The following is a 24,886-nucleotide window of genomic DNA, read 5'->3' on the forward strand; positions in this document are numbered from 1 at the left end:
AAAGTGTGTAATACAGATAATATATGCAATATGTAGACTATAATACGATGGTCTGTCTGCCTTATCAATTTACTTACAAATGCTTTCTTCTAATCTCTTGTCCAGTGACTTGCAGGAGCGAGGCTTGGCAAAACCCTGCTACTGTGTATGTTCCACTTCCACTCTCCATTGCATCATGCTGCAAGTTCCCCACCTCCTCATTCTCTCTGATTTGCTAAAATAGTTATAAAGAACTTATCTTTATGTCTGCTCTTTCCTTGCAGCTCCAGAAACAGCTGTCTGAGCTGGACGAGGATGACTTATGCTATGAATTTCGTCGAGAACGTTTCACCGTCCATCGCACTCATTTGTATTTTCTACATTACGAATACGAGCCTGCTTCAGACAATACCGATGTAACGCTGGTGGCTCAGCTTTCAATGGACAGGTAGGGAAAACCTCTTCTTTATCGGGAAGTGTGAGACAATGAATATTTTCTTACAGGGAAATCCAACTATATAATGCTTTGGGTAGAGAAAAAACTCACTTTCGTAGAAACTTGCATGTCATACTGTAAGACCTTTCTTGAATTAGCAGTAGCACATGTAGATATCACACGTGCATCCAGACTTCAGCTCTGCAGTGCGCGCACGAGTGTGGGTAGAGTTCATGAGAGGCTGAATACTGGAACTGCAGGGGTTGTTACTTGTCAGGATTGTCAGGCATTATTAGTTTATGGAGTTTTGCAGCAACTTAGGAAAAACAGGAGATGTTTGTAATAGACTTAGGCAAGCAGTTATAGCTGACCAAGTTTTTACACACAGTATTTCCTCATTAGACAATGTTAGTTTTGCTTTCATTGGCATTTTCCTTGCAGAAAATTTCAATTAGTGATTTTTCTTATAGTGAAAATCAAAACTAAACGTTTTAGTTTCAAATGGGGAAGTTGAAAATAAAACTTTTTTTTTTTAATGTGCTAGTGTGAAATGAAAAATCTCCTTTTTGAGAGGAATCATTGCATTTTTATACAAATGTTGATTTTCAGAATAAGATTGCTAATTTAATTCTTCTCAACTTTCACTTCTGATATAAAGTGGTATTTCATTTGGGGAAAAAAATCCATTTCATAACAAGTTCCACTTGCACCTTTCTGATTCCCAGCATTGCAATCAGTTGTCGTTTTTCAGAAGCTCTGAAAGTACAGTCCGGATCAGCCAGCTTTGTGACATTTTGAATTGTCAGTCTCCTTTTTCCTCCTGCTTCTCAGTTCAAATCTAGTCCAAACTTTGTAGTTACTGCTATCATCAGAGTGGGTTACAAAACAGGTCAGAACTCCTTGAATATTAGCCAGAAACTGATATTTCATTTAGTGGAGCACATACAGAATACAACATGACCCGTGAATACCACCACTGCTACACCAGCGGAAGGTCAGCAGTATTCCAGGAAAGTCAGAGGAATTCAGATCAACAGAACATTTACAGCCTGTTTTAAAAATAAACACGAACAAATGAGGGCTATTCTGTTTCGCCAGTGCCTCAGCACTGCATCCTGCACATTGTGTTATGATTTGCTATGCACATCAGTGTCTGTTTTATTGATTTTTAATTGAGGAAACATTTCTTAAGTGTTCACAAATCTTTGAGTAAAAAACTAAAGAAATAAATTAAGCCAGACCCTGAGCGAGTGCCACAGTAAATTAGTAAAGCTGGTGTGTGCACATGGTATATTTTCCCTCCAGAATTTGATTCAAAACAATGAGCTGGGGCTCAGTGCTGATTCACTGGCACTGATGCAAAGTCTGAGCATCTGTTTCCCTTTCTGGATCCTCACTGGGGCACATGTTTTTATTGATAGACAATACCACACATTTTTATTCAGGAAGAACAGCCCTCCTGATACTGTGCAGGAAAAATCTTCCCTGCTTCGTTGGTGTGTTGCTATAAATTATTGATTTGAGTTGGAAATACTTTCTTTCAGCTAAAATCAATAAATAATATCGTACCAAAGAACTGTTTAGCTGCTTTGTTTTCTTTCACATCTTTCAGTTACTGCCTTAGTTTTTTGTGTCTTCTTTAAACCACTTTTATTAAACTCCTCCAGTGTAGCTGTAGACATTTAAGAATGGTGTCTCAGACATAAGATGACACGTACATAAACAATGTGCTATACGCTACATTGCTGCATCATTCTTTCAAATGATCATCTGAGATGAGGAAAGGCAAAAAAGCAACTCCCAGTGTCTCCAGTTATAGCCCTGTTGGAGTTGAGACTGACGCGTGACAGGCTTATGTTTGCCTGTGTATAGGCTTGGGGAATGGAAGAGAGGGATGCAGTTTAGGAGCTAACATTAATGTCTTTAGATAGAAGCTCTGAGACTTTGTCCAGTGTTGTTCGTTATTGGTTAATTGTCACCTTTTATACTGATGTGACATTTCTTGGGTTATGGCTTGGTTGCATCACTGCGGTTTTCATGCGTGTGTTTTGGTTAGACAGCCTTTTTAAAGGCATGGTATGTACCTGGGGTTCAGAAATCAGAGTGGGAGTTACAGAAATGTGAGATCAGGATGTGGACAAGGAAAGACAGGATAAGCATTACACTGATTGAAGTCTGGGTGAGAATGAGTTGTCAATTGGTTGAGTATTCTTAAGAAGAAAAGTGAGAACAAATAATCTCACAAAACTATTGAATTCCAGCAGAATTCTCTTGATTGAAACAGACCTTCCAAAAAATTTACAAACTAAATGATGACTTCGTTATTATGCAGTACAGGAGTATGTTTATTTTCTCTAGAGTCCTTAAGAGAATGCATTCCTCAAGACCTAACAAAATGAAAATAACTTGGTCATGTTGTGCTTAGAAACTCGTAATTCTAAGTTTTATGGTCAAAGGAGACTATTGTAAAAGCCTACAGAGAGTAGATTACGGAGCATCACCCAGCAGTTCCTGTATCAAACTCGTGGAAGTGGAGCCTGTCAATGAGAACAACGCAGCAAAATGGAGTATTCTAAAGGGCACTAAGCTGTCCAGCTGGAAATTTATACCAGCAAAACCCAGTTCCCACTTAACTGTCGTGAAAAGCTTTGCATGCATTATCAGGTATGCCGTTTAAATAAGTTATGTATGCCATTTGTCCACTGCTTGGAGTGCTTGAAAGGCATTTTGCTGCATTTCTTCCTAGGCAAGTATTCCATTTTTAAAAGGCTGCCCTAAATCTGAGTGCTGATGAATAGGAGTCTCCTGATTCATAGGTTTCCACTATGTTGGAAAAAGGCAAAAAAAAAAAAAAGTATTTTTCTCTATTTATTATTTGTACAATCAAAAGCCTAAAGCCTTCACATACTTTTTAGATCTTCTTTATCGATTTGTGTTTCTAATTCGGCTGTATTTTTCAGGCTGATAATAACCTTTGTTTCAGTAATAGATAAAAAGAAAATAATGTACCTGGTGTAGACTAGTAAAGGTAATATCTCATACCTAAGAAAAAATTATTATATCGTCTTGGATGTCATCACGATCATTCAGGAATGCGGGAAAAAGCTATTAATGTTAAATCAGAATGTGTGTTTGCTGGTATGAGTATATCATTCCTTTCTGCTGCAAGCTTAGAGAGATAGTAGGAGGGGGAAATTATTTTCTCTGATTACGATGATGCAGAAAACTTTTCTTGTGTTCCGTATAAATATTAATAGAAAAAATCTAGTAATGCGGATTTGGAAGGGAAAGAAGATAATTGTGTTGCATAGTCTACTCTTCCTAATTTTTAACAGAATATCTGGCTAGGCTGCATTGGTTCATTTCTCTCTGTATTAACTCAAGAGGCTTTATAATCAGTCCTTGCTGTATTTTTGGGTGGCATATCTTAATCTCTAGGCAATTCTCTATAAATTACCCAAAGTGCACTTACCCAAGTGATTTTGACCAGGCTGGGTTTGATTTACATTTGTGTATGAGATCTTTTGTTGTAATTTTCATCAATAGTATTGTAACTGCTGGACATCTTAAAAAATATACATCGATACAACCCGTTTTAAAAATGATTTAATGAAATTTGAGATATTACTAAAACATATACGAATCAGTATTTTAAATTATGGTTTTGTCTGAAACGTTCTTTTGATATTCCACAGCAATGCCATGTCTCTCCCTCCTTTTCTCCTTACTCCCTACACATAGTAAATCCCATTTCTCTTGATGTGTCATCCTTTTGCCCTTTCCCTGACAGTGAGTTTTCTTCTAGTCTATGCAAATGTTCATATAACTTTTGACCTATCACTTTTAACAGCTTTTAAGATCTGACTAACTGCCTTGCAAAAATTTAGGGAAGGTTTTCCTAAATAGGAGGTAAAATGATCTGTGGGTCTGTACACCTTTTTCCTCCACAAGCTGGGTGAAATGCAAGTGTGTGTAGTATGCAAGAACTGTAATATGTTAGTGTGTGATAATAGCTTGACCTGAAGTGTGAATTGGGCACTAGACACTGTTTAAGATTATGAGACCCCTATCCTGTAAGTAGATCCACATGGACAGGTCCCTGCAACTGCTCAAAGCTCCCATCAGATGAAGTCCCATTGTCCACGTGGGTTTTCCTGCAACATCAATGCTTTAGGCAGAAAGGATGGTGTTGATTTCACATAGCTTTAGATATCTGAGTTGTGGATGTGTGTATCTGAGCTAGGGCCGTCTTAGGCTCCCTTGTATTCAGTGGAGAGAAGTAGGCATATCTAGGGTGCAGTCCATCTGTCCAGAAGGAGATGTCAGCTTAGATGAGATGAATTGTGCTGTAGAAATATTTATTGCTTTCCACAGCATATAAAGTCACCCCAGTCTGTGTCACTTAGAGATAGATATCTGCATTTGATCAGATGAACCCAGGCAAAGAGTCCCAGACAGGGAGACAGCCTTTTCTTATTCTCACCCTTCCTCTTTCAGGCTCCAGATGCTTGAAGCTATCTGCAAACACTGGGAAGGTCCAATCAGCCTGGCACTCTATCTTTCTGATGCAGAAGCCCAGCAATTTCTGCGCTACGCCCAGGGCTCAGAAGTACTTATGAGCCGCCACAATGTCGGCTACCATATCGTGTACAAGGAGGGCCAGTTCTATCCTGTGAATCTGCTAAGGAATGTGGCCATGAAGCATATCAGCACACCATACATGTTTCTGTCTGACATAGACTTCTTGCCCATGTATGGACTCTACGAGTATCTCAGGTAAATGGACAGTGGAGGGATTCCCACCGTCATCTGCGTTTTCAGCCCCTCCACACCCCACCCTTCTCACATATTCCCAAAACAATGCAGTTCGAGCAGATCTGAAAGAGGCAGCTTATAGGTTTTAGGGTGTGACAATGCCCAGCAAGGCACAATAATTTTTAGGGTAGAGGAAGGGGCTGTAACTGGAAGTAAAGCAATATGGTTATGAAAGAAAAAACTCAGGTCTAAATGTAAGCCCTGTTAGCCATCAGAATAATTCTGTCAGAGCAGCAGAAGAACCAATTTGAAAATTGAACTGGACTAAGTATGTGCAAGAGCATCCTGTATTAGCAGAGATGTGAACCGGATGATTTCCCTAAACATCCCTGGTTCTTAATGTCACTGACAGAAAAACCATGCAAAGCATTACTACACTTGTTGTCCCTGTGACACATTCTTAATCCAGTTCTATATCTTGAAAAGAGGTTGATAGTCTAACCAGCTCAAAAATAGGACTGCAACGCCAGCAACTGTCAAGGCAAAATAATTAGCATAAGGAAACTGGGAAGAGTAACCTCAGTGTGTATTGTATCATAATGAATGTGAGCAGGTTGGGCTGAGCAAACTACAGACCTCTGATCCATTAACTGAGCTGTTTTTAATAAAGACCTTTTTCCCCTGCAGAGGCTAGTCATCTGAGGCCAAAGCATAGAGCAAGGAGGACACCCTGTGGCCAGACAGGAGGATTTCAGTTCTTTAGTCCTGACCAGTTTTGCTTTTCATCTCTATTCTAATTTGGTAAAAGTTGATCAAAGTGTTCCAGTAGGGGTCTGCCTGTAGGTGATCCTTTTCAGTTCGTAGACCCGGGGGTTTGGAGTGTAAAGGGAAATATACCTCTCGGTATCGTAAACTTATGGAGGAATTCCTTTGTTTCAGGTTTAACAACTCAGTAAACATCTTCTCACTTCTCCCTCATGTGGAGAATTAATTGCCTTTTTCAATTTCTGCATCCATGTACGGGGCCAAATTCACTATGGCTTTTAAGACACTGAATTGCAATAATATCACTGAAGTTCTATTGCACAGTGTCAGCTCATTTCCCACTTATTTTAGGGATATTTCTTTTTGACTTGTGCTATGAGGACTCCAAAATAATTCTGTCCCTTGCACACATTAGCTGTCTCAAGACACATGTGGGGACAGTTGTTAGCTTTTCTGTTCTTTGACGTTAGCGTTGCATGCTGTTACATTTCTTCAGATCGATGCTGGACACAGTGAGGATAGCAGCTGTTGATACTGGCATGTAGTACTAAAAAAGCAACTTGTTCCTCCATGCTGCTTCGCGCTGCACTGACGGGAGCCAGCACTGAAAGGAAGAAGAGAAGAGAGAAGACAGAATTATGTACCGCAATATACTTGAGACATTACAACCATAGAAATAATTCTCATAGGGTGATAATGTATTATAGGACTAAATGCAGAGCGATGCTCTGCACATTGGTGCTGTTTCAGAAAAAAAACAGATTCATGCTGAAAGCTGTTACATCTGAGACTTTGTGTTATTCTACCAGCCTTTTGTGAGGCCCATACCAGCTTTTTGTGGGCCCGTACCACCTTAATTCTGACTGTGAGTCTCTGTTGCCTGGGAATATCGAAATTGCTAATCTGCTACTACCAGCTCTTTAAAAAGGGATTGGATTTTTTTGCGTGTGGACCTGAGGCTTTTGTTGCTTTTTCAATAATGATTTTTCTAAGCAAAATAGCAGGGAGGTGCAGTGAGATTATTTTAAATACAGATATCCTGTATCTTTCTGCATTGACTGTTCCCACCGCCTCTGCAAGTAGCTGATTAGTGCTATCTATCTGAATGGCAGCGATTGTTTGTTAGAGAGACATACAAACATTTTCATCTTCATTTCCTCAGATAGAACAACAATAAGCAAATAGAAATAGTGTGGTGTTTCAGGCATTGCTTTGTACAGGATGGGCCAGACAAGTCCCTCTCGCTGCAAGTTTGCTGAGTTACATATATTGTATATTGTGTTTCTACAGACAATATATTCTCAGAAAGAAAGGAATTTTGAAAAATATTTTCGAAGTATTTTGAAAGTGGTGTATGTGAAAGGTTACCGTCAGTTTTGAAGGAGAAGCTGATGGAGCTGATGGTTACCTGTCCCTCTAGGTATCTGTTGCTAGCACTTAGATTTGTGCTAATTGAGCTTTTTCACAGCTGCCAAGTAAGACCATTTCAATGCTTTTAATCTCCATCAAACCCCATTTTTGTCCTACCTTCTGTGAAGTACAAAAGGAAAGAAATGTATCATTTAGAGATCTCCTGTTTACTAAATTCAGACACTTCCATGGTCTGTACTGAGTCAAAGTCTTTTGTTACCTTCTCTCATTAGTTACTGAGGTCATCTTGTCATTGCCCCAGAGGCAAAGGCTCTTTCTGGTTGTTACAAATAAGGTGTGTGGGTCATCCTAAAGGTTCTTCTAACATGAAATAACTAGACAGGCTATCCACAGTTGTCACAGCTAGCATTAAAGTTCTTTCCTGACACATTTGTGTAAAATATGCCCTTCACTTCCAGTGACACATTTAGCATGAACTGGGAGCTGGCATCCAAGCTCTATCCACAGGTTTTATACCTGTGCCCTGCAACATGAGTTGTGAAGTATTTCTGGTTGTTCTTCATGTTGTGCCTATTGTTTTTTATTTGTTGGATGCCTTTGTAGGCTATGCATTCATTGTTTTTGCAGAGAGGAAGAACATTCAAATTATTTTAACAGTGGACTGACAACTCTCTGGTTCTTACTGCAAGCTCTGTGACTGCCATATTCATTGATCTTGAACCAACCACTTAGCGAGTCCTGACGGTGGAAGCTAATTTGAATTAATGGACTCTTTCTTTTTTCTGAATTCAGTGCTTTAGGATTTAGTTGCTAACCTTTCTGTATCTGAGCTGCTCTGTCCTCCAGAAATGGGAATGTTATTACTCTCTGCCTCCATGAGGCTGAGAATTCTGTGTTAATTTTTGGAAAGAACTATGGAGATGAAAAGATTGATATCAACATGCTGGAGTTCATTCAACCTGTGAGGAGATTGTTGTGATTTAAGATTAATTTCTTCCATGCTTTGTGAAAAATAGGATTGACTAGTAAATTTAGAAATTTAACCCAACTTTCACTGTGACAGAGTGACATACATCAGGTCTGAACAAAAAGATGCCTGGGAAACGGTTTCCTGGACAACACTAGCAAAGAGAAAGCTCTTCATAAAATCATATATTCTTATTTTAGGATTTGGGGAAAAAGGACAGATAAAGGAAAATGGATACTGAATCAATATTACTGAATCCAAAAAATAGGACTCATAAAGATAGTGCAGGAATTAAACAAATTACCCAGTGCTGGTTTGCAAAATAATGAAATATATTCCCTACATTATATTCCACATATCTTGCAACACCAACAGTGAAAATTTTCCTATTCCAAGTGTCACAGAACCAGTCAACTACAAATGGCACCTCCACTCAAAACAGGAAAAAAAGTCACCCCACAGAAAAGGAAAAGTAGATTTCATTCTAATAGGAAGAGGTTAGTTTTTCAGCTGGTTGTCCGAGGAGCAGACCACCAGCCAAGTTATCAGAAGAAAATGGAAGGTGCTTTTTGCCCTACCAAATCCTCCCTGCCTTTATCACAATTTACATGGCTTCTGTTGTCCTTTGTCACTCAGGTTCAACACCTGGATGTTAGCACTGATTCCTTCTTCCCCTTACATTAGTCCTTTATGTCATCTAGACCACATCAAAGGCAGACTGTTCTACTCGGAAGTCAGTGCTACTGAACTTCTTGACTGAGCATGTCCCAACTCCCAGCTCAGTTTTGGTGAACACTCCACTTTGACCTTACCAACATGCACCTCAGATGCTCACATATCCTTGAAAATATCCTGCTATTTTATTTCACTCTTGACATACCTCCACCAGTTCTCTGTGTTTGACCGTATCCACTACAAGCATCTTGTTTTCAGACCTCCGCTTCTCTCCACTTGCTAACTTTTCATGTTGACCTTTGACAGTGGAAGTGATTTCAGCCTCTTGTTTCAGTTTGTTCCCTCTGCCTTTTGGTTTTCTTCACGAAGGTACTGTCATCTATTCTTTCCGACAATTCTGCCACTGACACCTATATTAAATTTGCAGGTGACAAGAGTAGGGACTGTGCCAAAAGGATTATTGATATCCACATCATTTTTGTGTTTGTATACCATATCTTACAAAACGAGTCACGTTCAACACTAGTTTCAACACAACTTGCTCTGTCTGACAGTCTCTGCTGTTACCCTTGCTTGATACCCCTCCCTACTTCAGCTTTTTTCAGCTTCAAACTGTCAACGTTGGTGGGCAGGGCTGTCTCCTCCTCTTCAACATTGTCAAAGCACAACAGGGCCTTGAGTTTTGCCTGGGAATTTTGAGCTGTCCATCAAACAAAGAGATAGCAACAGCCGTAAATGGAAGCTGCTTTTCTTGCAGAGCCCAAAGGGTGAGCATCACTGCAAATGTTACCTGCTCCTTCCTAGAACTGAATCCCCAAAGCTGTGCCGCTCAAGGCTGATAGATTGCACAGAGTCCAGAAAGCCTGAGATGTTGTCAGAGAAACTTTGTTAGTGTGCCCTGCTTTCAGAGAAGGTGTGAAGGGGAAGAAGCATTAAGAACATCCTAAAGAATGGATGCTGGCACTACTCAGCGATTCTGGAAGGTCGTGGAGGCTGATTGTGAAGGAGTCATCTATTTACATGCAGATATCTTGGCCTTTAGTGATGGTGAGGGAGAAGCTAGTGAGGAAAGTACAAAAAAGTTATAATAAGATGCTGTTAAAATCCTTCAGTTGTGAAAAGTTCACTGGAATGTGGCAGGGGTTCTTTAAACAATGCAAACTTTGCAGTAGAGCGCTGAGAACAGATTTTTTTTTTATAGAACAGGCCTATAGGGTGATGTGAATTGTCTAAAATTCAGGTTTTATTAAATAGCCCTGCTCTTCTTTTTCTCTGATGGCAATATAAATGAATTCTAGGTATTCTGGGCCTAGAAAAGTGGTTTATTTGGCCCTTCTGTTATTATGACAGTGATCCCAATTCCTTCATCTTATAAGGCTGTAGAGAGTTTGCTGCTTGTCAACATTGTCCTTGATTGCTTGTTGCAGGAACATAAAAGTCAGGACAGTGAATCCTGTTAAGGGGAACTGACTTTGACAGAGAAAGAGAGGCATATTTCTCCTATGAAATATAAAGATAATGAAAGAAAAATGGAGACAGAGTTATTTCTAATGAAAAGCATAGTAAGATTCAGTCTGAGGATAGAAAAGTAACTTTTTTTTCTTTTTCTTTGGGTTTTAGTTTATTAGGAAAGAATGGACTGAATACCTCTGGCAGGCAGTGCGTAAGGTTGCTAAGCTGTTGCTCTCCTGCGGCAGTGGTCCTAAAGCCCCTGTCTGGAGAAGGGCCCTACTCTGCAAAATACAGTATGTGCCACACACACACACACTCACACACCAAACCAGTCGCTGCACTGAACAACTTGAAGCAAAAGAAGGCAAAAAGCAAGGTACCTCGGCGCATCCAGCACACAGCTCTTCTCTGCAGGAAACAGCCTCTTTGCCCGACGTATAGAGCCAAGCACAAATGAGCTTTGATCTCTGGGCACTGCCACACACATTATTCACAACAGTCAAAAAAATACTGCTAATTTACAGTTTTGCTGATTTGCACCATGGCCTGTTGCAGTAGATCTGTGCCTTGCCTTGAACAAAGACCGACCATCATGGCAACAGTGTTCTTGAGAACAAATATCTGGTCTATAGCGGTGTTAAGGTAATGTTCGCCTTGCAGGACACCAGAGCTCTAAAGCAGAGGTAGAAAGCAAGTATGATGGCACAGCATAGCACAGAGAATAGCTAGGCTGAAATGCAACCAAACTTTTCGGCTTCTCACCTTGTAAAGTCCTACTGAGTCCTGGATAAATCCCAATTTTTTAGAACTGCCATCGACTGCACAACTCTTTACCACATATGTAGTAACATTTAACTATATTTCTCTTACAGAGGTGGTCAATTGGCCGTGCTCAGAGTGCTAGTTCAGCTCTGTGCACCCCTGGACATGCAGGGCAGCATTGATCAGTCAAACACGCAAGCTCTCTTTGAACTGTGATTGTTCTCCCTGCTCTTAGAGCAGCAGATTCAAAAGCAGAAGAAAATATGAAACACCCCCGGGAAAAAATGTGGGCCATAGTTACATTTACAGTACCAAACTGCCCATTCTCTGCTCTTTACTTTGCAAAGCCAAGTGATTTCCTCAGTGTAAAATTTTCCTGCTTGTATTTGTTGTTTCTCTTTGCCAGGAAGTCTGTCATCCAGCTAGATCTGGCTAACACCAAGAAAGCTCTGATTGTACCTGCTTTTGAGACCCTACGCTACCGCCTCTCCTTCCCCAAGTCAAAAGCAGAGCTGCTATCTATGTTGGACATGGGAACCCTCTTCACATTCAGGTAATGGAAAGTACTTTTGTTGAACCTGTGGTCATTATCTCTAAAGATTTTTTTGATGTTCTGGAATATTTGATTTTTCTCTCTCGCTGTCAGCTAGCTAGCTCCATTAAGAAACCTATTGGAATTTTTTTTCCCCTTTTCATAGAGAGGCAGTGAACAGAATCGTATGTGGATATATTCCATCTGTAAGCTCAGCATTTTATCTAGTATTATAATCCTCTACTGAAGGACTTCGGTTGTTAAATTGAATTTGTTTTATTTTCATCATTTTTTATTGCGCTACAAAATCAAGCGCGACCATTACACTCATGTGTGTGTAATTTGCTTTTTGGCTGCCAAATACTATCCGGATAGCTGTGTCCCTCACGTGACCAAAAATAATTTCTCTCTGCTCGTTTGTTCACTTCCTTACTGACTTACTGGAAAAACAAACGCAAGCGTGTCGTGTGCCCTTTTAAAGTGTGAAACAGCTGCTTAAATAGCTAGGGTTTCTCAATGCAGAGGTAAAAGTGTACTCTGACTAGAAGCTGAGAAGCAAAGAACACCTAAATCTGGAGCTTCTCTCTGAAGCAGACTCCTTTTGTGGCTGTGAACAAGTCACTTCTATTATCTGCCAGACTCTTCAGTTTTAAAATGCAACTACCAGGGATTAACTGTCTCTTGGGTGTGTGTGGTAACGTCTGATTAGCAGACATTTGTAAAGCATCGCAGTGATGGGAAGAGCACAATGTGGCCTTATGATATTGCACAGAGAGGGGGCTTAGGAGACCTGCGTTCTCTTCTGAGCTCCGCTACTGCCCTGCTGGGAGGTGGTACGTGAATCAGTTCGCTTTCTTACATCTCTGTTCTCCATCTCTGAAATGCAGGTAACAATATTCACCTCTCCTTTTTACGGTATTTTGAGATCTATAGATAAAAACTATGAAAAAGCTAGGTGTTATCCGTGATCGGTGGAGCTCTATATCATCTCTCCCATCCTTCCCTTACTTTAGAGCTTTCCTCACACTTCTCCCATTCCCTGTATTACACATCTCTCATTGCAGCAGCCACCCTTCCCTCATGTGGCTGCATGCATGTGTCATAGCAGACAGCCTATGTGAGCCTGGAAAACATAATTCTGACACTACCTCTACCAGTGACTGCCTTGAATTAGAAACTTGAGGCAACTGAGAGAGGCATGCCTCTCTCTGGAAAATTACTTAAGGATCCTGATAGAGCAAGTGCCTTTCACTCTGCCATCATTCTTTAACAGTCAAAGACACACAAATTAACAAGAGATTTGTTGATAGAATGTAATTGTTTCTCCCATAGTTGAAAGAAAAAATCCTTCCGGTGGAAAATAACACCCTTTGGATTTTCAGATGTTACATTCCACCAACAATCAAATTTTCAGATTGCACAGCAGTGGCCTTCCACTACAGATTTCATCTTCAAGCTGTACAGCATGTTGGCATGTTACATACACAGTCAGATTTGCAGAACCTTTCTCAAGTCTAACTCAGGCAAAAATCTCTTTAACTTCAGTGGGAGTTTTGCCAGAGCAAGGTTAAATAAGAATTGAAGGACATGCGGTCTGTAGCTGGTGTACATATTAACGTAGGACACATTTTACAAATGCTTCCCAGTTTGCTTTGGCTCATTTCATTGCTCAAATCTATCAACAGCTACAAAGCAGCTGTGATCTGGGCTGAGAATTTCCACCTCCACCTTCAAGGTGCTTTAATAATGCTGCAATTCGAGGCTGAGCGGGTGGGAGTGAGCTGGGGAGGACTGCTGTGACAGTGATTGCTGAGAGTGCCTGCAGCATCCCAGTCCCTCACACCACATGGTAGATTACAATCTTCCCCTCACTGAAATTGCTTTTGTCACCTCTTTTCCAAACGGTGACCTTTTCTACCTCTGGGCACCTAAGAAGTACAAAACGGCTCTCAATTACATCCCCCAGCCACCACCAGAAGAAAAGGGAAGACGTGAGCATCGATGGCTGGCAAGGTGTGCTGCGTGGAAACCCTCCGCGGCGGTGGGTTGCTCTGTGCCAGCTTGCTGGCTTTGTTTGCAGGTCCTGGCTGTGACTCACGAGGACATGTCCGCTCAGTGCCTCGGTAATAGCTGATGAACCACAAATATACTGCCGACACAGCTTTCAGGCACAAGGAATACCACAGCTGGTAGAAGGCTCATCATATTGAGAAAACATAACCAGCAACAGCTGATTAACTAATTAACTGAACGCATCCACAATCCAACAAAATGTTTAAGCATCTGAGAACAGAACTGGGAAAGTTTTCCTTTCACCAAATCATCTTTCTTACTGAAATGGGAAGTTTGAGGGACAAGGCAGGGAGGAAGAACACTCTGAGAAGAATAGTGATTTCGTTTTACTAACTTTAGCAAAGTTTGCTATAGTTTTGAAATTTTGTTTCAAATAAAAGCAATCGATAATGAAAGTAAGATGAAACATTTGACCCAAAGCAGGGGGGGGTTGTGCAGTTGTTTTCCATCAACCATGGGAACGAAACTCATCATCATTTTACGGAGATCAAATTATTTGGTTTGGATTTGTCAAAATTGCCGGCGTAGTGAAAAATACATTGTTCACAATTTTCACAAAGTTCTCCTGGGAGTCAGTGAGATTGAGTGTGGCCTTAAAATTTAATATGTATTTAAATCTTAATTGAGAAGGGCCTGAGCAGGAAAATTAGATTTATTCATTTGTCCTGTGAGATGGAAGACCAATAAAGACAGTGAACCACTTCTCACAACTGCGTCACCGAGAGTCAAGTCTATTGGAAATGACTCACTCTTTTATGGTAGCTTCCTCTATATGGACATCCATGTAATGAAGTCTGCATATCTTACTTTGCAGTACATTTCATGTGATTGATCAGCCATTGGCCAAGACCTAGCTCCAGCAGATTATATGTGTGTGTGTGTGTATATATATGTGTAGACCCATATATATTGTATGTACAGATATGTATGTAATCCTGAACTCTCACAATTCTTGTTTCCAGTCTAATTATTCCTTTACAGTTAGAGCGTGCACACGCTTATTTGAGCGTCCTGTACTCATTTTGCTCTTTGTCCTGACCTTAGCCGTCCTTTTGTCTTCCTCTTGCCCTCCACTCACATCAGTCACTCTGAAGAGGCAAGTAGATCATCTGATATTATTTTGTTTAGTACTATCAGATCTATTCCTTCCTTTCTGCTTTGTTTTATCTCTCCAATCTCACTTCCAGATTTTCCCTTAATTGTCTCTACCCCATTTTTTTTTCCTGCTGGTCGGCTCTCTCGACTCGCAGAGGTTATACCTGAGCTGCTGTAACTGCTTACACTGCTTTCCCCAGAAAGGGTGGAAAGGAATTGATGTTTTTATGGTTAGTGTCGTGTTCCCCCCTGTTTAAATCAGTGGGAGAGTGTTACTAGAATAGCAGTAGCATTTGACTGCTTCTCTGCAGGAATCTCTCAATTAGCCAAAGTTTGTATGGGGCTTTGAGGATACAAATCACTTCATAAGTGTTTAGCAGTCATTATTATTATTATCATAATTAATTTCAAAATGCCGGAGGTAGGATGTTAGAAGATACAGCATCCTCCACAATCCCATACCATTTTAAACCCTATATTGTGATTGTGCTTTTTTCCAGCATAGATAGCTGCCCATTAGTGACTGGGTAGGTTACAAACTCATTTCCAAAAGAGACCAAGAAAAGGGATAGGCTTTTTGGAGATGATTCCAAAGGGCATTAAGGCTTGTAAGCATCTTTGTGAACCTGCGCTGGTTTCTAATAGCCTCTAGAGAATTAATTCACTGTCAGATTTTTTTAATACCTAAGGGCTTTGTTTTTCCAGGTCCCCAAGCCAGATATCTGAGAGTGATGCAACCTGTTTACAGTTTAGAAATGCAGCCTTCAAAGGACCATACGTTACTTGGGACCCCAGTGCTATCCTAATAATTCTGTCGTCCTGCACTGTCTCTGAACAAGGAGAGTCAACGAAGCTGAACATATCTCTCTTTTTCCAGTTATAAGCCATGCGAATATACAGTCAAAGTGGAAACTCCTAGGTTGTGATTTTCTGTCCCTGTTTTTAGCAATGGCTTGCAATGTTACAAGGATTTCTGGGGTTGAAACATTACCTCAGGTCCTAATTCTGCAAATACTTAGTGCTGAAATCCCTTTACTTTAGCACATGAGTCGTCCCTGTGAATTCAATGTACCTTACATTACAAACTGGCAGGATGTTTGTTTTGCCCCTTCTGTCACGCATCTCAGAGTGTTGTAATACAGATGGCCTGCTATGCCTTTGTTTCATTATTTAATCTGTGAGTCTGCAGAAATAGCCTGTCTCATTGATTTTTGGAAAGGTGTGATAAGAATAAGTGGGCGAGAGAGTCATTGACCCTGGCACTAATGGGGTGGATTCAAGCTGTGCTTGGAAGAGACCTGCTGTGACCTAAACAAGATTAACGAAGTATAAAAGGATCTTTTTCTGTAAATCAAATTGATTACCTTACTCAGGATCACATGGGTGCTCCCCACAATGTAGAAAGTACAGCAGAAAGCCTTTATGTAATATTTTACTTATTAATTGAATTATGCACTTTGGCTCCTGCCATAGTAATAACAGTAATTAATAAAACAGAACATCTATCCAGAGCTGCAGGTGTCTCTCATACAAATTATAAAATTGCATATAAAACAGATCGTGAATGTCACTGTGGTATAGAAATAACTAATTTTAGGGACCTTATCTGAGCTACAGAATTTCACACCGATTTTAGAGCACTGATACAGCTGCTTGGTTGCTAGGAACGAGACACAGCACTTTGTGGTGCAGATGAACTGTCTGTGTACTTTGTAATTGTTTCTCACATTAGCATTAGGTAGTGTTTTCACACTATCCTTCACCAACTAGATGTGTTTAAGCATTGAGCACATAGAGGCTCTGGGAAGCGTGCTGGAAATAGTCCTAGAAATTGCCTCCGTTATGTCCTGAAAATGATGATGTGAACTGTAAGCTAATGTCCTTATTTTTGAGCATTTTATCTAACAAGTAACATTTTGTTGCCTCGCCAAGATGCATTCTATCTAATTGCTTCCCCACATTCCTGCCATTTATGTCTGTTTAAGGTATCACGTCTGGACGAAAGGGCATGCGCCAACAAACTTTGCCAAGTGGCGTACAGCCACCACCCCCTACCGCGTTGAGTGGGAAGCAGACTTCGAGCCATACGTTGTTGTGAGGAAGGACTGCCCGGAGTATGACAGGCGGTTTGTTGGATTTGGCTGGAACAAAGTAGCTCACATCATGGAACTGGATGCACAGGTGAGGAGATGACACCTGAATATCTCACCCAGGGCTGGGCAGCAGGGTTGTTAAATGAAATGCGTGTTCTGTAGAAAGGCTTCAGGCTTTGCATTACCAAAGTGCTCATCTGGCCTTTCTGAGCTCCTTAATGAGTGCTTCTTCAGTTGGGAACACTCAGTTTAGTCTTTGTCAAGCATTGAAAGAAGAACTGAGTCTGAGTTAGTTTATTTGTCAGTGCTGAGAAAGTTGTTGTCTCACAGTGGCACGATCCCTGCAGTGCCCACCTCCTGCCCAACAGTGTGCCTGAGCATTGCAGCACTTGTTGCCCGTCTCATCACCTACTAGGGCATCTATAGACCTAGCTGGAAGTTTTCCAATTAAACAGAGGTTGGTGAGTCCCAAATGCTAATTTAGAATTCAAAAAGCAATCTTAAATTGAATCCAAGGCAAGCATCTTCAATTTCTGGCCTGGATTTACAGCATATCTCTGCAAAGCCAAGGACTTTACATTTCCAAAGTCTCTGGCTGTGGAGCAGGCTCTAGAGGATCCAGGTACTTGATCCTTGGGCTACCTGCCTCTTGGATCTGTGACTTGGGATGGAGCTGCTGAGCAGAATATATAAGAATAAGGATGCAGAGAAAGCTCGAGAGTCCCAGACTGGCACTAGAGCTCTCAGAGCTGCCAAGGTCCCTGCCACCAACCTAGATCTCAGAGGCTGGCAGTGCCTGTGGCTCTGTGGGAGCCCAGTGCTGCTGCTCACTGAAATGGCAGGGTTTGCAGCTCCCTGCTGTTCTTGGATGTGAAGCTAACCACTGTGCTAATCAGCAGGGTCTGGGTCATGGCATTTCTTTTTAGTTTGGGTTTGGGTTTTTTTTTCAGTTTGGTTTCAGTCCCAGTTTTTGAACTGGTAGTATTCCATGCTAACCAAAAAACATGCTTTTTGGCCATCTGTATCCTCCTATGCTAGCTTCTGCTGTAGATGGAATATAGCTGATCCTTCTCTGCCCAACTCTTACCAGTTTATGTGAAGCAGAGCAGCACAAGGCACGCAGCAAGTTACTGGGAGATTGTGTCTCTGAGGTGCGGGCTACCGTGTATTCGTGTGCAGGCACATATGTGGGAGGGATATTTTCTACTTCTGCTTATAAAACCACATGGTCATCTTGGGTTGGATGCCACTTGTCCTCTGTTTGCAGGAGGGCATTCCCAACAAATTTATATCTACTTATGTTGAGAAAAAATTACTACAGACTAGAAAAAAAATTGTCCCTTATATTACCGTTAATAATAATAATACTTTGCTCTGCTATAGCACTTTAATTTTCCAGTGCACTTTCCAAACACTAATCAATTAACCATCAGTTGTGGAGAGTGCTAGTGTAATGATTTATTATTTGTTAATCTGGGTAACAAGGCTTATGTTCCCACTGGCAGCTCTCATCTAGCACTCACGATTTAACTCTTCTGTTCAGAGACATTTGCCCAGCATGCAGATTCACTGGGAATCAGTGAATGGGAAATTGGAATATTTTTCGAAGTTGATCATAGTGCAGATATTTTAAATGGCCATTGGGTTGGAACTAACTCTGGGGAATTGTTTTTCTCACTCTTCCAGCCTTAAAAACATTCTCACATTGAAAAGAAGTTTCATTTTCATCTATAGCAACATGGATATTGGCCTGTTCTCCCAGAAAATCAGCCTGGAGAGGACGTGGGATCACACCTACCCCCCCCCACGGCATTCCTCTGCTTCAGGGTGTCCACAGATCAGGTCGCTGCCAGCTGCTTGGCGAGCTTCATTATCAGCAGGCAGAGCAGCTTCTCAATTGAATTATTTCACTGCTCCTCACAACTGCAGTGTCTGTCAAGAGAACTGTTTCAGACTCCTTACCAAGGGCCTGTGCCACTACCGTCCTTCAGAGCAGCCCAGAGCGTGGAGATAATCGACATTATTATTCTGGGGGCATGCAGATGTCCACTGAGCTGGATGCTGTACAAATACATAGATAATGACAGTCTCCATCTAAAGAATTTATAACCTGTGAGGTAGGGACAGAAGTTCCTGCAACTGCATTGCTTTCTCAACAGATGTTTCCATGTAGTAGGGACGGGTCATCAGGAAACCTTTCCCTGCTCTTCCAGTGACTGTGGAACTAGACTGCGAGCAATCCTTTTACCAGGACCCCAGCTCAGAATCTTTCAAAGGGGCTTATTAGCAGCAGACTCTCATGTTTTTGAAGGCTTTATGTGCCTGAAGGCCTTTCAGAGGGATGGGAGTACTGCTGTGCTGAACAGTTTACACTGCAGAGCATAGACGGTCCCTGACCTGCAGGATTACAGACTTGAGATGCAAACAGAGAACAAAGAAAAGATTGTATGAGGGGGATGCATCTTCCTCTGCAGCTTCAGCTCTTAGTTTTAAGGTCCTGTAGAGACATATTTTGTAGTCTGTAGTTTATCAGCTCTCCTCACTCCATCGTGCCAGCCTTTGTTTTTGTGTTTGGTTTCCCATTAGTTCTAAGTCTCTTCCAGCTAAATGAGTTCTGCCGGTGAGCATCAGATTATTTTGCTCTCGCCGTACATTTGTCACCCCAGAGGGGTCCATTCCCATATATGACAGCATTGTAATTTGGCACAAAGATTTACCACTTCAGCGCTGTCTGGCAGGGAACAGCCATTCCCATAATGAGAAAGGAGCAACCATACAGCTGCATCTGCACCTAGCTGTCCAACACACACTACTGTTTCATAGGTGTCTCTGGGAAGGCACTGACGCCTTGGCTACACTTTGGGCTCACCAATACCACTGCCTGAGTTGGGAAATGGATCCACATTGCATTCTGCTCACTTTTTTCCATTTTGTTTGGGCTTCATTTTGGGCTATGTTACTCAAACACTTGGTTTCTGGTAGCATCGTTAACCCAGCAGCTTTCAGTCTTTTCTGGGTTGATCATATTTTGTTAGGTGAAGAAAGATTTATAGGTGAAACACTCATGTTTATTAGCACAAGTGTGTTCTCTCCCATAAATCTCTTTCCCTAATAAAATATTTTGGAGTACTCTGCCTCTGTGCTGCAGATACTCTGTCTCTGCACAGACTCCCAAATCTACAAGTAACTGGACTTTGCAAACCAGGGGAGGTTGTATACCATTTCTTCTAAAGCCAGCATGCTCTGTGGCTGTTCCATCCCTGCTCACTGTCTGATGTGGAGATGTTAATGAGTCAATACAGCAACAGCAGTAGATAGAAACTGTGTGAGGACAATAGGAAATTTGCCTGTAGAGGCTTTGAAGTTTCTTTGTCATTTGCATCCCATACAACTCAGACTTTTTGAAATGCCGTATGAAAAAAGAGGTAGTGTCCTAGTGGTTAGGGTACTTCGCTTGGCTAAAGAATACTGAGGTTCACATCCCTTTTCTGCCCAGTTCCTTGCAGGAGCAGATACCTGTTTCTTGCACATCCTGCACTAGTGAACTTTCAGCTTGTCTAAGAATCAGTCTTTGTCTAGCTTTGCTCTAATGATCATATATTTAATTATAAAGATTGAAAACATCTAACAGGAGTAGTTGAGACTTTTTTAACAACAAAAATTGTCAAAGAACTTGGTCGGATATAAAGAAAGAGCATTAGTGAAGTAGTTTTAGAGGAGAGGGGGAATTAAAACAGTATCTCATACTTTGTGAAGGAGAACTTAATTTGCATAAAACCTTCTCAAAGCATATGGAATTAGCAGGTCCATTTTCACATGTCGCCTATAAAAGATATCATATTCTCCCCTCATTTCAGGTTTATAAATAGTTTTGGACAGTTTTCTCGCTAAGTATCTTAGTATACAGGCAAAGCAATGTAGGTAGTGCCATGGATGCCTTTGTAAATACAGCTTATTCCAGCATCCCCAAAACGATACATTGTAGGGGCAAAAACATGCTTTTGCATGGACACTGGAGACTCGTGCTGTGTGCAGTCACAGCTGTGTTGGTTGCAAGCGCACTACTGCAAAATCTGTGCTGCAGACATGGCTTCAGGCATGCCTTTTGTGCTGTTTCCCCATTATTTGGCTTACATGGAGAGAAGCATTTTAAAAGAGAAAGTAGATCTTCCATAAAACCAAGAGAAAACAACTTTTAAAAAAGAAGGCTTATATAGCATATCTGTATGGGTTTGTTGTTTTTGAGACCTACACTGCACTGTTACATGATGGAGCATGTTTGACTGTGGAGTACGGGAGAGATGCATTGCAAGAGGGCTCGGGAACACCCTCACAGCCGGTGTCTTTCTCCCCCAGGAGTACGAGTTCACAGTGCTGCCCAACGCCTACATGATCCACATGCCGCATGCCCCCAGCTTCGACATCACCAAGTTTCGCTCCAACAAGCAATACCGCATCTGTCTCAAGACCCTGAAGGAGGAGTTCCAGCAGGATATGTCGCGCCACTACGGCTTTGCAGCCCTCAAATATCTCACGGCAGAGAACAACAGCTAGCACAATGGAGCCCGTGTGCGGGAAACAGGGACACCGGAGGGAGGAGCCACTCAGTGTTTGGGGCCTGGTCTTCAAACTTCGAACTGAGAAATACTTTCTGTTTTTATATCATACCCGGCAGTTCTAACAGTAGAAATTTGAAGTGACATGTCTTCGGACTATGCTCATTCGTCCCTTCCCCGACTACCCCAGGCCTTTCAGCTTTAGCATTCGTGAGGTGTCAACAAGAGGGGCGGCCACACGCCCGCCGTGCTGCCGGAGGTGGGGACTGGGCAGGGGCTGGGAACGCACGCTGCTCTGCAACTGCAGAGTAAAGACAGACCTTCAGAATATAGGATTTCATGTTGCTATTTAATAATTTGACATGCTTTTTATCTGTAAAGAAAGATCTTCGGGTCGCTGTCCTGTGAATTTCAAATCTGCACTACTCTAAAAGGGAACTTTCACCTGTGAACTTTCACAGGGGCCCTGCTAACGTGGATGACCTTGTTAATGCAGGATGAGCCAAAGGTCTCAATTAGCCTTGAAAACGAAGGGGACGCTTATACAATACTGCACTCCAGAGAAGGTGTGTTGCTGGTTTAGGTGTATACATGATATCAGTTGGTCTTTTATTCTCAAATTAGTTGTTCTATCAGGAAAATCCCCTATACCCCACTCTGCCTTTTCCCCAGTCCTAAATGCTGCTCCTTTCATTGCCAAGGAAATGTCTCCCATGTGTTTCTTTCCCATCTTCAGTTCTGGTGGTCCAGTAAAGAAGATCAGTAGCTCTGCCAGAAAGCGAACAAAACTTGTCAGTGTAAGGTCTGTTTTCACCAGAGCAACTTGTTCGTGTGTGTCTCGTAAAATAAAGGGCCTGGCTGTAACTCTTTATCTTTTTTAAGCAAGAATTGGATTTTGCCTATAAGGCACGTTGTGCAGGGGGATATTGATTTGTAGGCTCATTTCAGTGCGTGCCTGTCTGTGAAGGCATTGGGCCTTGGGCTTTAAGTGGACTTCTTTGCTGAACAGGGATTATAAACATGGCAACTAGTAGCCTTGGTGCTCTCTTACTGCCTGCTGCAAGGTCTCAGAACTACTTCGTTAAAGGAGTTTATAAATAAAAGGAGCAGAACCGTTAGGAATAAACTCCCCATTCGAGGGGGAGGAAAGAATGTGTTGGGAATCTGAGTGTGAGTGTTTGCTTGAACGCGGGCTGGTCAAGTTCACAACTTCGGTACACGCAGGAGTATGCTAGAGGGAGGACAGGAAACCTAACAAGCAAAATGCAGAAAACAAGACACTGGACTTTTTACCGTTTTCTTTATTCTTCAGTATTAATGTTGTGTTTACATGGGATGAAGAGATAAGGTTTAATGCACTACCCCTTGCAGGGCTATTTGTAATTTCTGTTGCGATGTTAATAGAGAAAGCAGAAACAATTCAGTGAGAAATGCGTCTGTCTCCCTACCCCAGATCCCCATACAACCACGCATACCAATACCACTGCCTGAGTTGGGAAATGGATCCACACTGCATTCTGCTCACTTTTTTCCCGTTTTGTTTTTCAGCCACTGGACCTTCTACTTTCTTCCTCACCTCATCCCTCTAGAGCTTGGTTTTATTTCTAACCTGACATTTCGTGAGAGCTTTCTGTTACGGTGGAAACCACGCGGTTAAACCAGACATTTAAACTACAAATATCAGTTCATCATGCTGTGTATATATAAGAAAAGCTAAAAAAGGCAACATCTTTGACAAGAAATAAAAAGGGGCGGGAGGCTATGTGTAATTTTCACTTTTTCCCCTGGGAGTGTTGGCTGCATAAGAATACATCACTGCATAATTTTCCAAAGTGCTTTTCTTCTGTTCTTAATGGCTTCATGTAAAGATTTACATAAAAAGCTGAGAAGAGCTGAGAAGAAGTGAAATGAGTGCTCAGTCCTGGCTAAGATACATTTTTTAAAAAAACAAAAATCTTAACTTAACTCCCCTTGTCCCATATTAGTCACCATTAAGGGCCCAGGTCACTGCATTTTGAGAATGAGAACCCTGCAGCACAGAGTCCTGTTGATTAGCTAATGTGCAGAAAGGTGTCAAAAGCTGATCCTAAGAGAGGCTAACACTGGTTGTACCTACATAAAATCTCCAGAGCTTCAGTGTGGCCACCATTATGTTTCACATATATTAAATTTCTCCTTGGCTTAACAATGTTGCCCAAGGATGGACTGGATTGCCCTGCAGCAGCATAACCTGCAGCATGGACCTGTACATTATTTGGGTGTACCATTATCAACATGAACATTATTCTTTCCTCGGTGGTCGTGAGATGTGGATGGGGAAACAGGGAGGTAATCATTTGCTACTTGCCTGTCTGTACAGCGAGTCATGGGACCTCCTGGGTAGGCTTAGGTGTGCTGGCTGGTGTAACCAGCTCAAAGATTGGTAGTAGGTTCAAAGAGCCCCTTTTTTTTCCCTTACAGACACTGTACTGACTTGTACCTGTCGTGTCTATGTTTGTCTATGCGCTTCATGATTTGGGAGGTGTGGGGCTTGAGATTTTTTAACACATTTCAGCCAATTTACATGATAGCAAATTAGGATTACATATCTGTCTGTAACTGCCAGGGCTCCTCCAACACCGTGAAAAAACCAACAACAACAACAAAAATCCCCAACTCAGTTGTAACACTGACTGTCTTCCAGCCCTCTGCTGTACTAGGTATTTGCTAGCAACTTTGTTACTTAATTCTCAGTTTTCTCCTGAAGTCTTCAAGAAATATCAGATAAACCTGGTGACTTAATGCCTTTGATTTATTGATTTGTTCCACCAACTTCTCTCTTGAGTCTTCAGTCTGTGACCTCTCCTTATCTTTGATATTTGGAAAGTGTGAGTCTCTCATTTAGATATCACTCCAGCACCCTCTCTGGTGAAGACTGATGCAAATAAATCATTTAGATTCTTGGCAATGTCCTTATTGTCTTTAATTGTTTCTTCTACTTATTGTTTGGGGTGGCCAACTGGTTATCTCCGGTTTTCTGCTTTTGGTGTACTGAGCAAATGTGTATTTTCAGTTTTAACTTCCTACTATTTGCTCTTCAAATTCCCTCTTAGCTTGCTCAAACTCCATCTTAACTATTACATACCTTCCTTTCAGCTTTACAAAGTTTTGATTTCCATTCTCTGAAGGTTTCCTATTTGGCCTGAATAACTTCTAAAATTTCCAATTTAGTCATATCAGCATTTCCTTGTCCTTGTCTTCCATTTATCTAAGGGAATACCATACTCCATGGCTATTTATAAGCCCTTTCCATTTTTAATGTGAGGATTTCAGTTTTTCTTTTATTTTTATTTAGAGCCACTGATTCTTTCTTGAAAAGGAAAAAGGGTTTTTTGG

At 41.4% G+C, this 24,886-nt stretch overlaps 1 protein-coding gene across 1 annotated transcript in view; it reads left to right on the top strand.

Moving 5' to 3' along the window:
- Positions 1 to 24,450, top strand: part of LARGE1 (LARGE xylosyl- and glucuronyltransferase 1) — a 202,961-nt gene extending 178,511 nt beyond the window's left edge. The window contains exons 10-14 of the mRNA XM_075156462.1: positions 264 to 427; positions 4,913 to 5,191; positions 11,569 to 11,715; positions 16,848 to 17,043; positions 21,312 to 24,450. Of these exons, the coding sequence (XP_075012563.1) occupies positions 264 to 427; positions 4,913 to 5,191; positions 11,569 to 11,715; positions 16,848 to 17,043; positions 21,312 to 21,509 (984 nt within the window). The 3' untranslated portion in view covers positions 21,510 to 24,450. The remainder of the gene's footprint in view (positions 1 to 263; positions 428 to 4,912; positions 5,192 to 11,568; positions 11,716 to 16,847; positions 17,044 to 21,311) is intronic.
- The last annotated feature ends 436 nt before the right edge of the window (positions 24,451 to 24,886 follow it).

The sequence above is a fragment of the Calonectris borealis genome, chromosome 1 (genome assembly GCF_964195595.1).
Source record: "Calonectris borealis chromosome 1, bCalBor7.hap1.2, whole genome shotgun sequence".
Taxonomy (NCBI): Eukaryota; Metazoa; Chordata; class Aves; order Procellariiformes; family Procellariidae; genus Calonectris; species Calonectris borealis.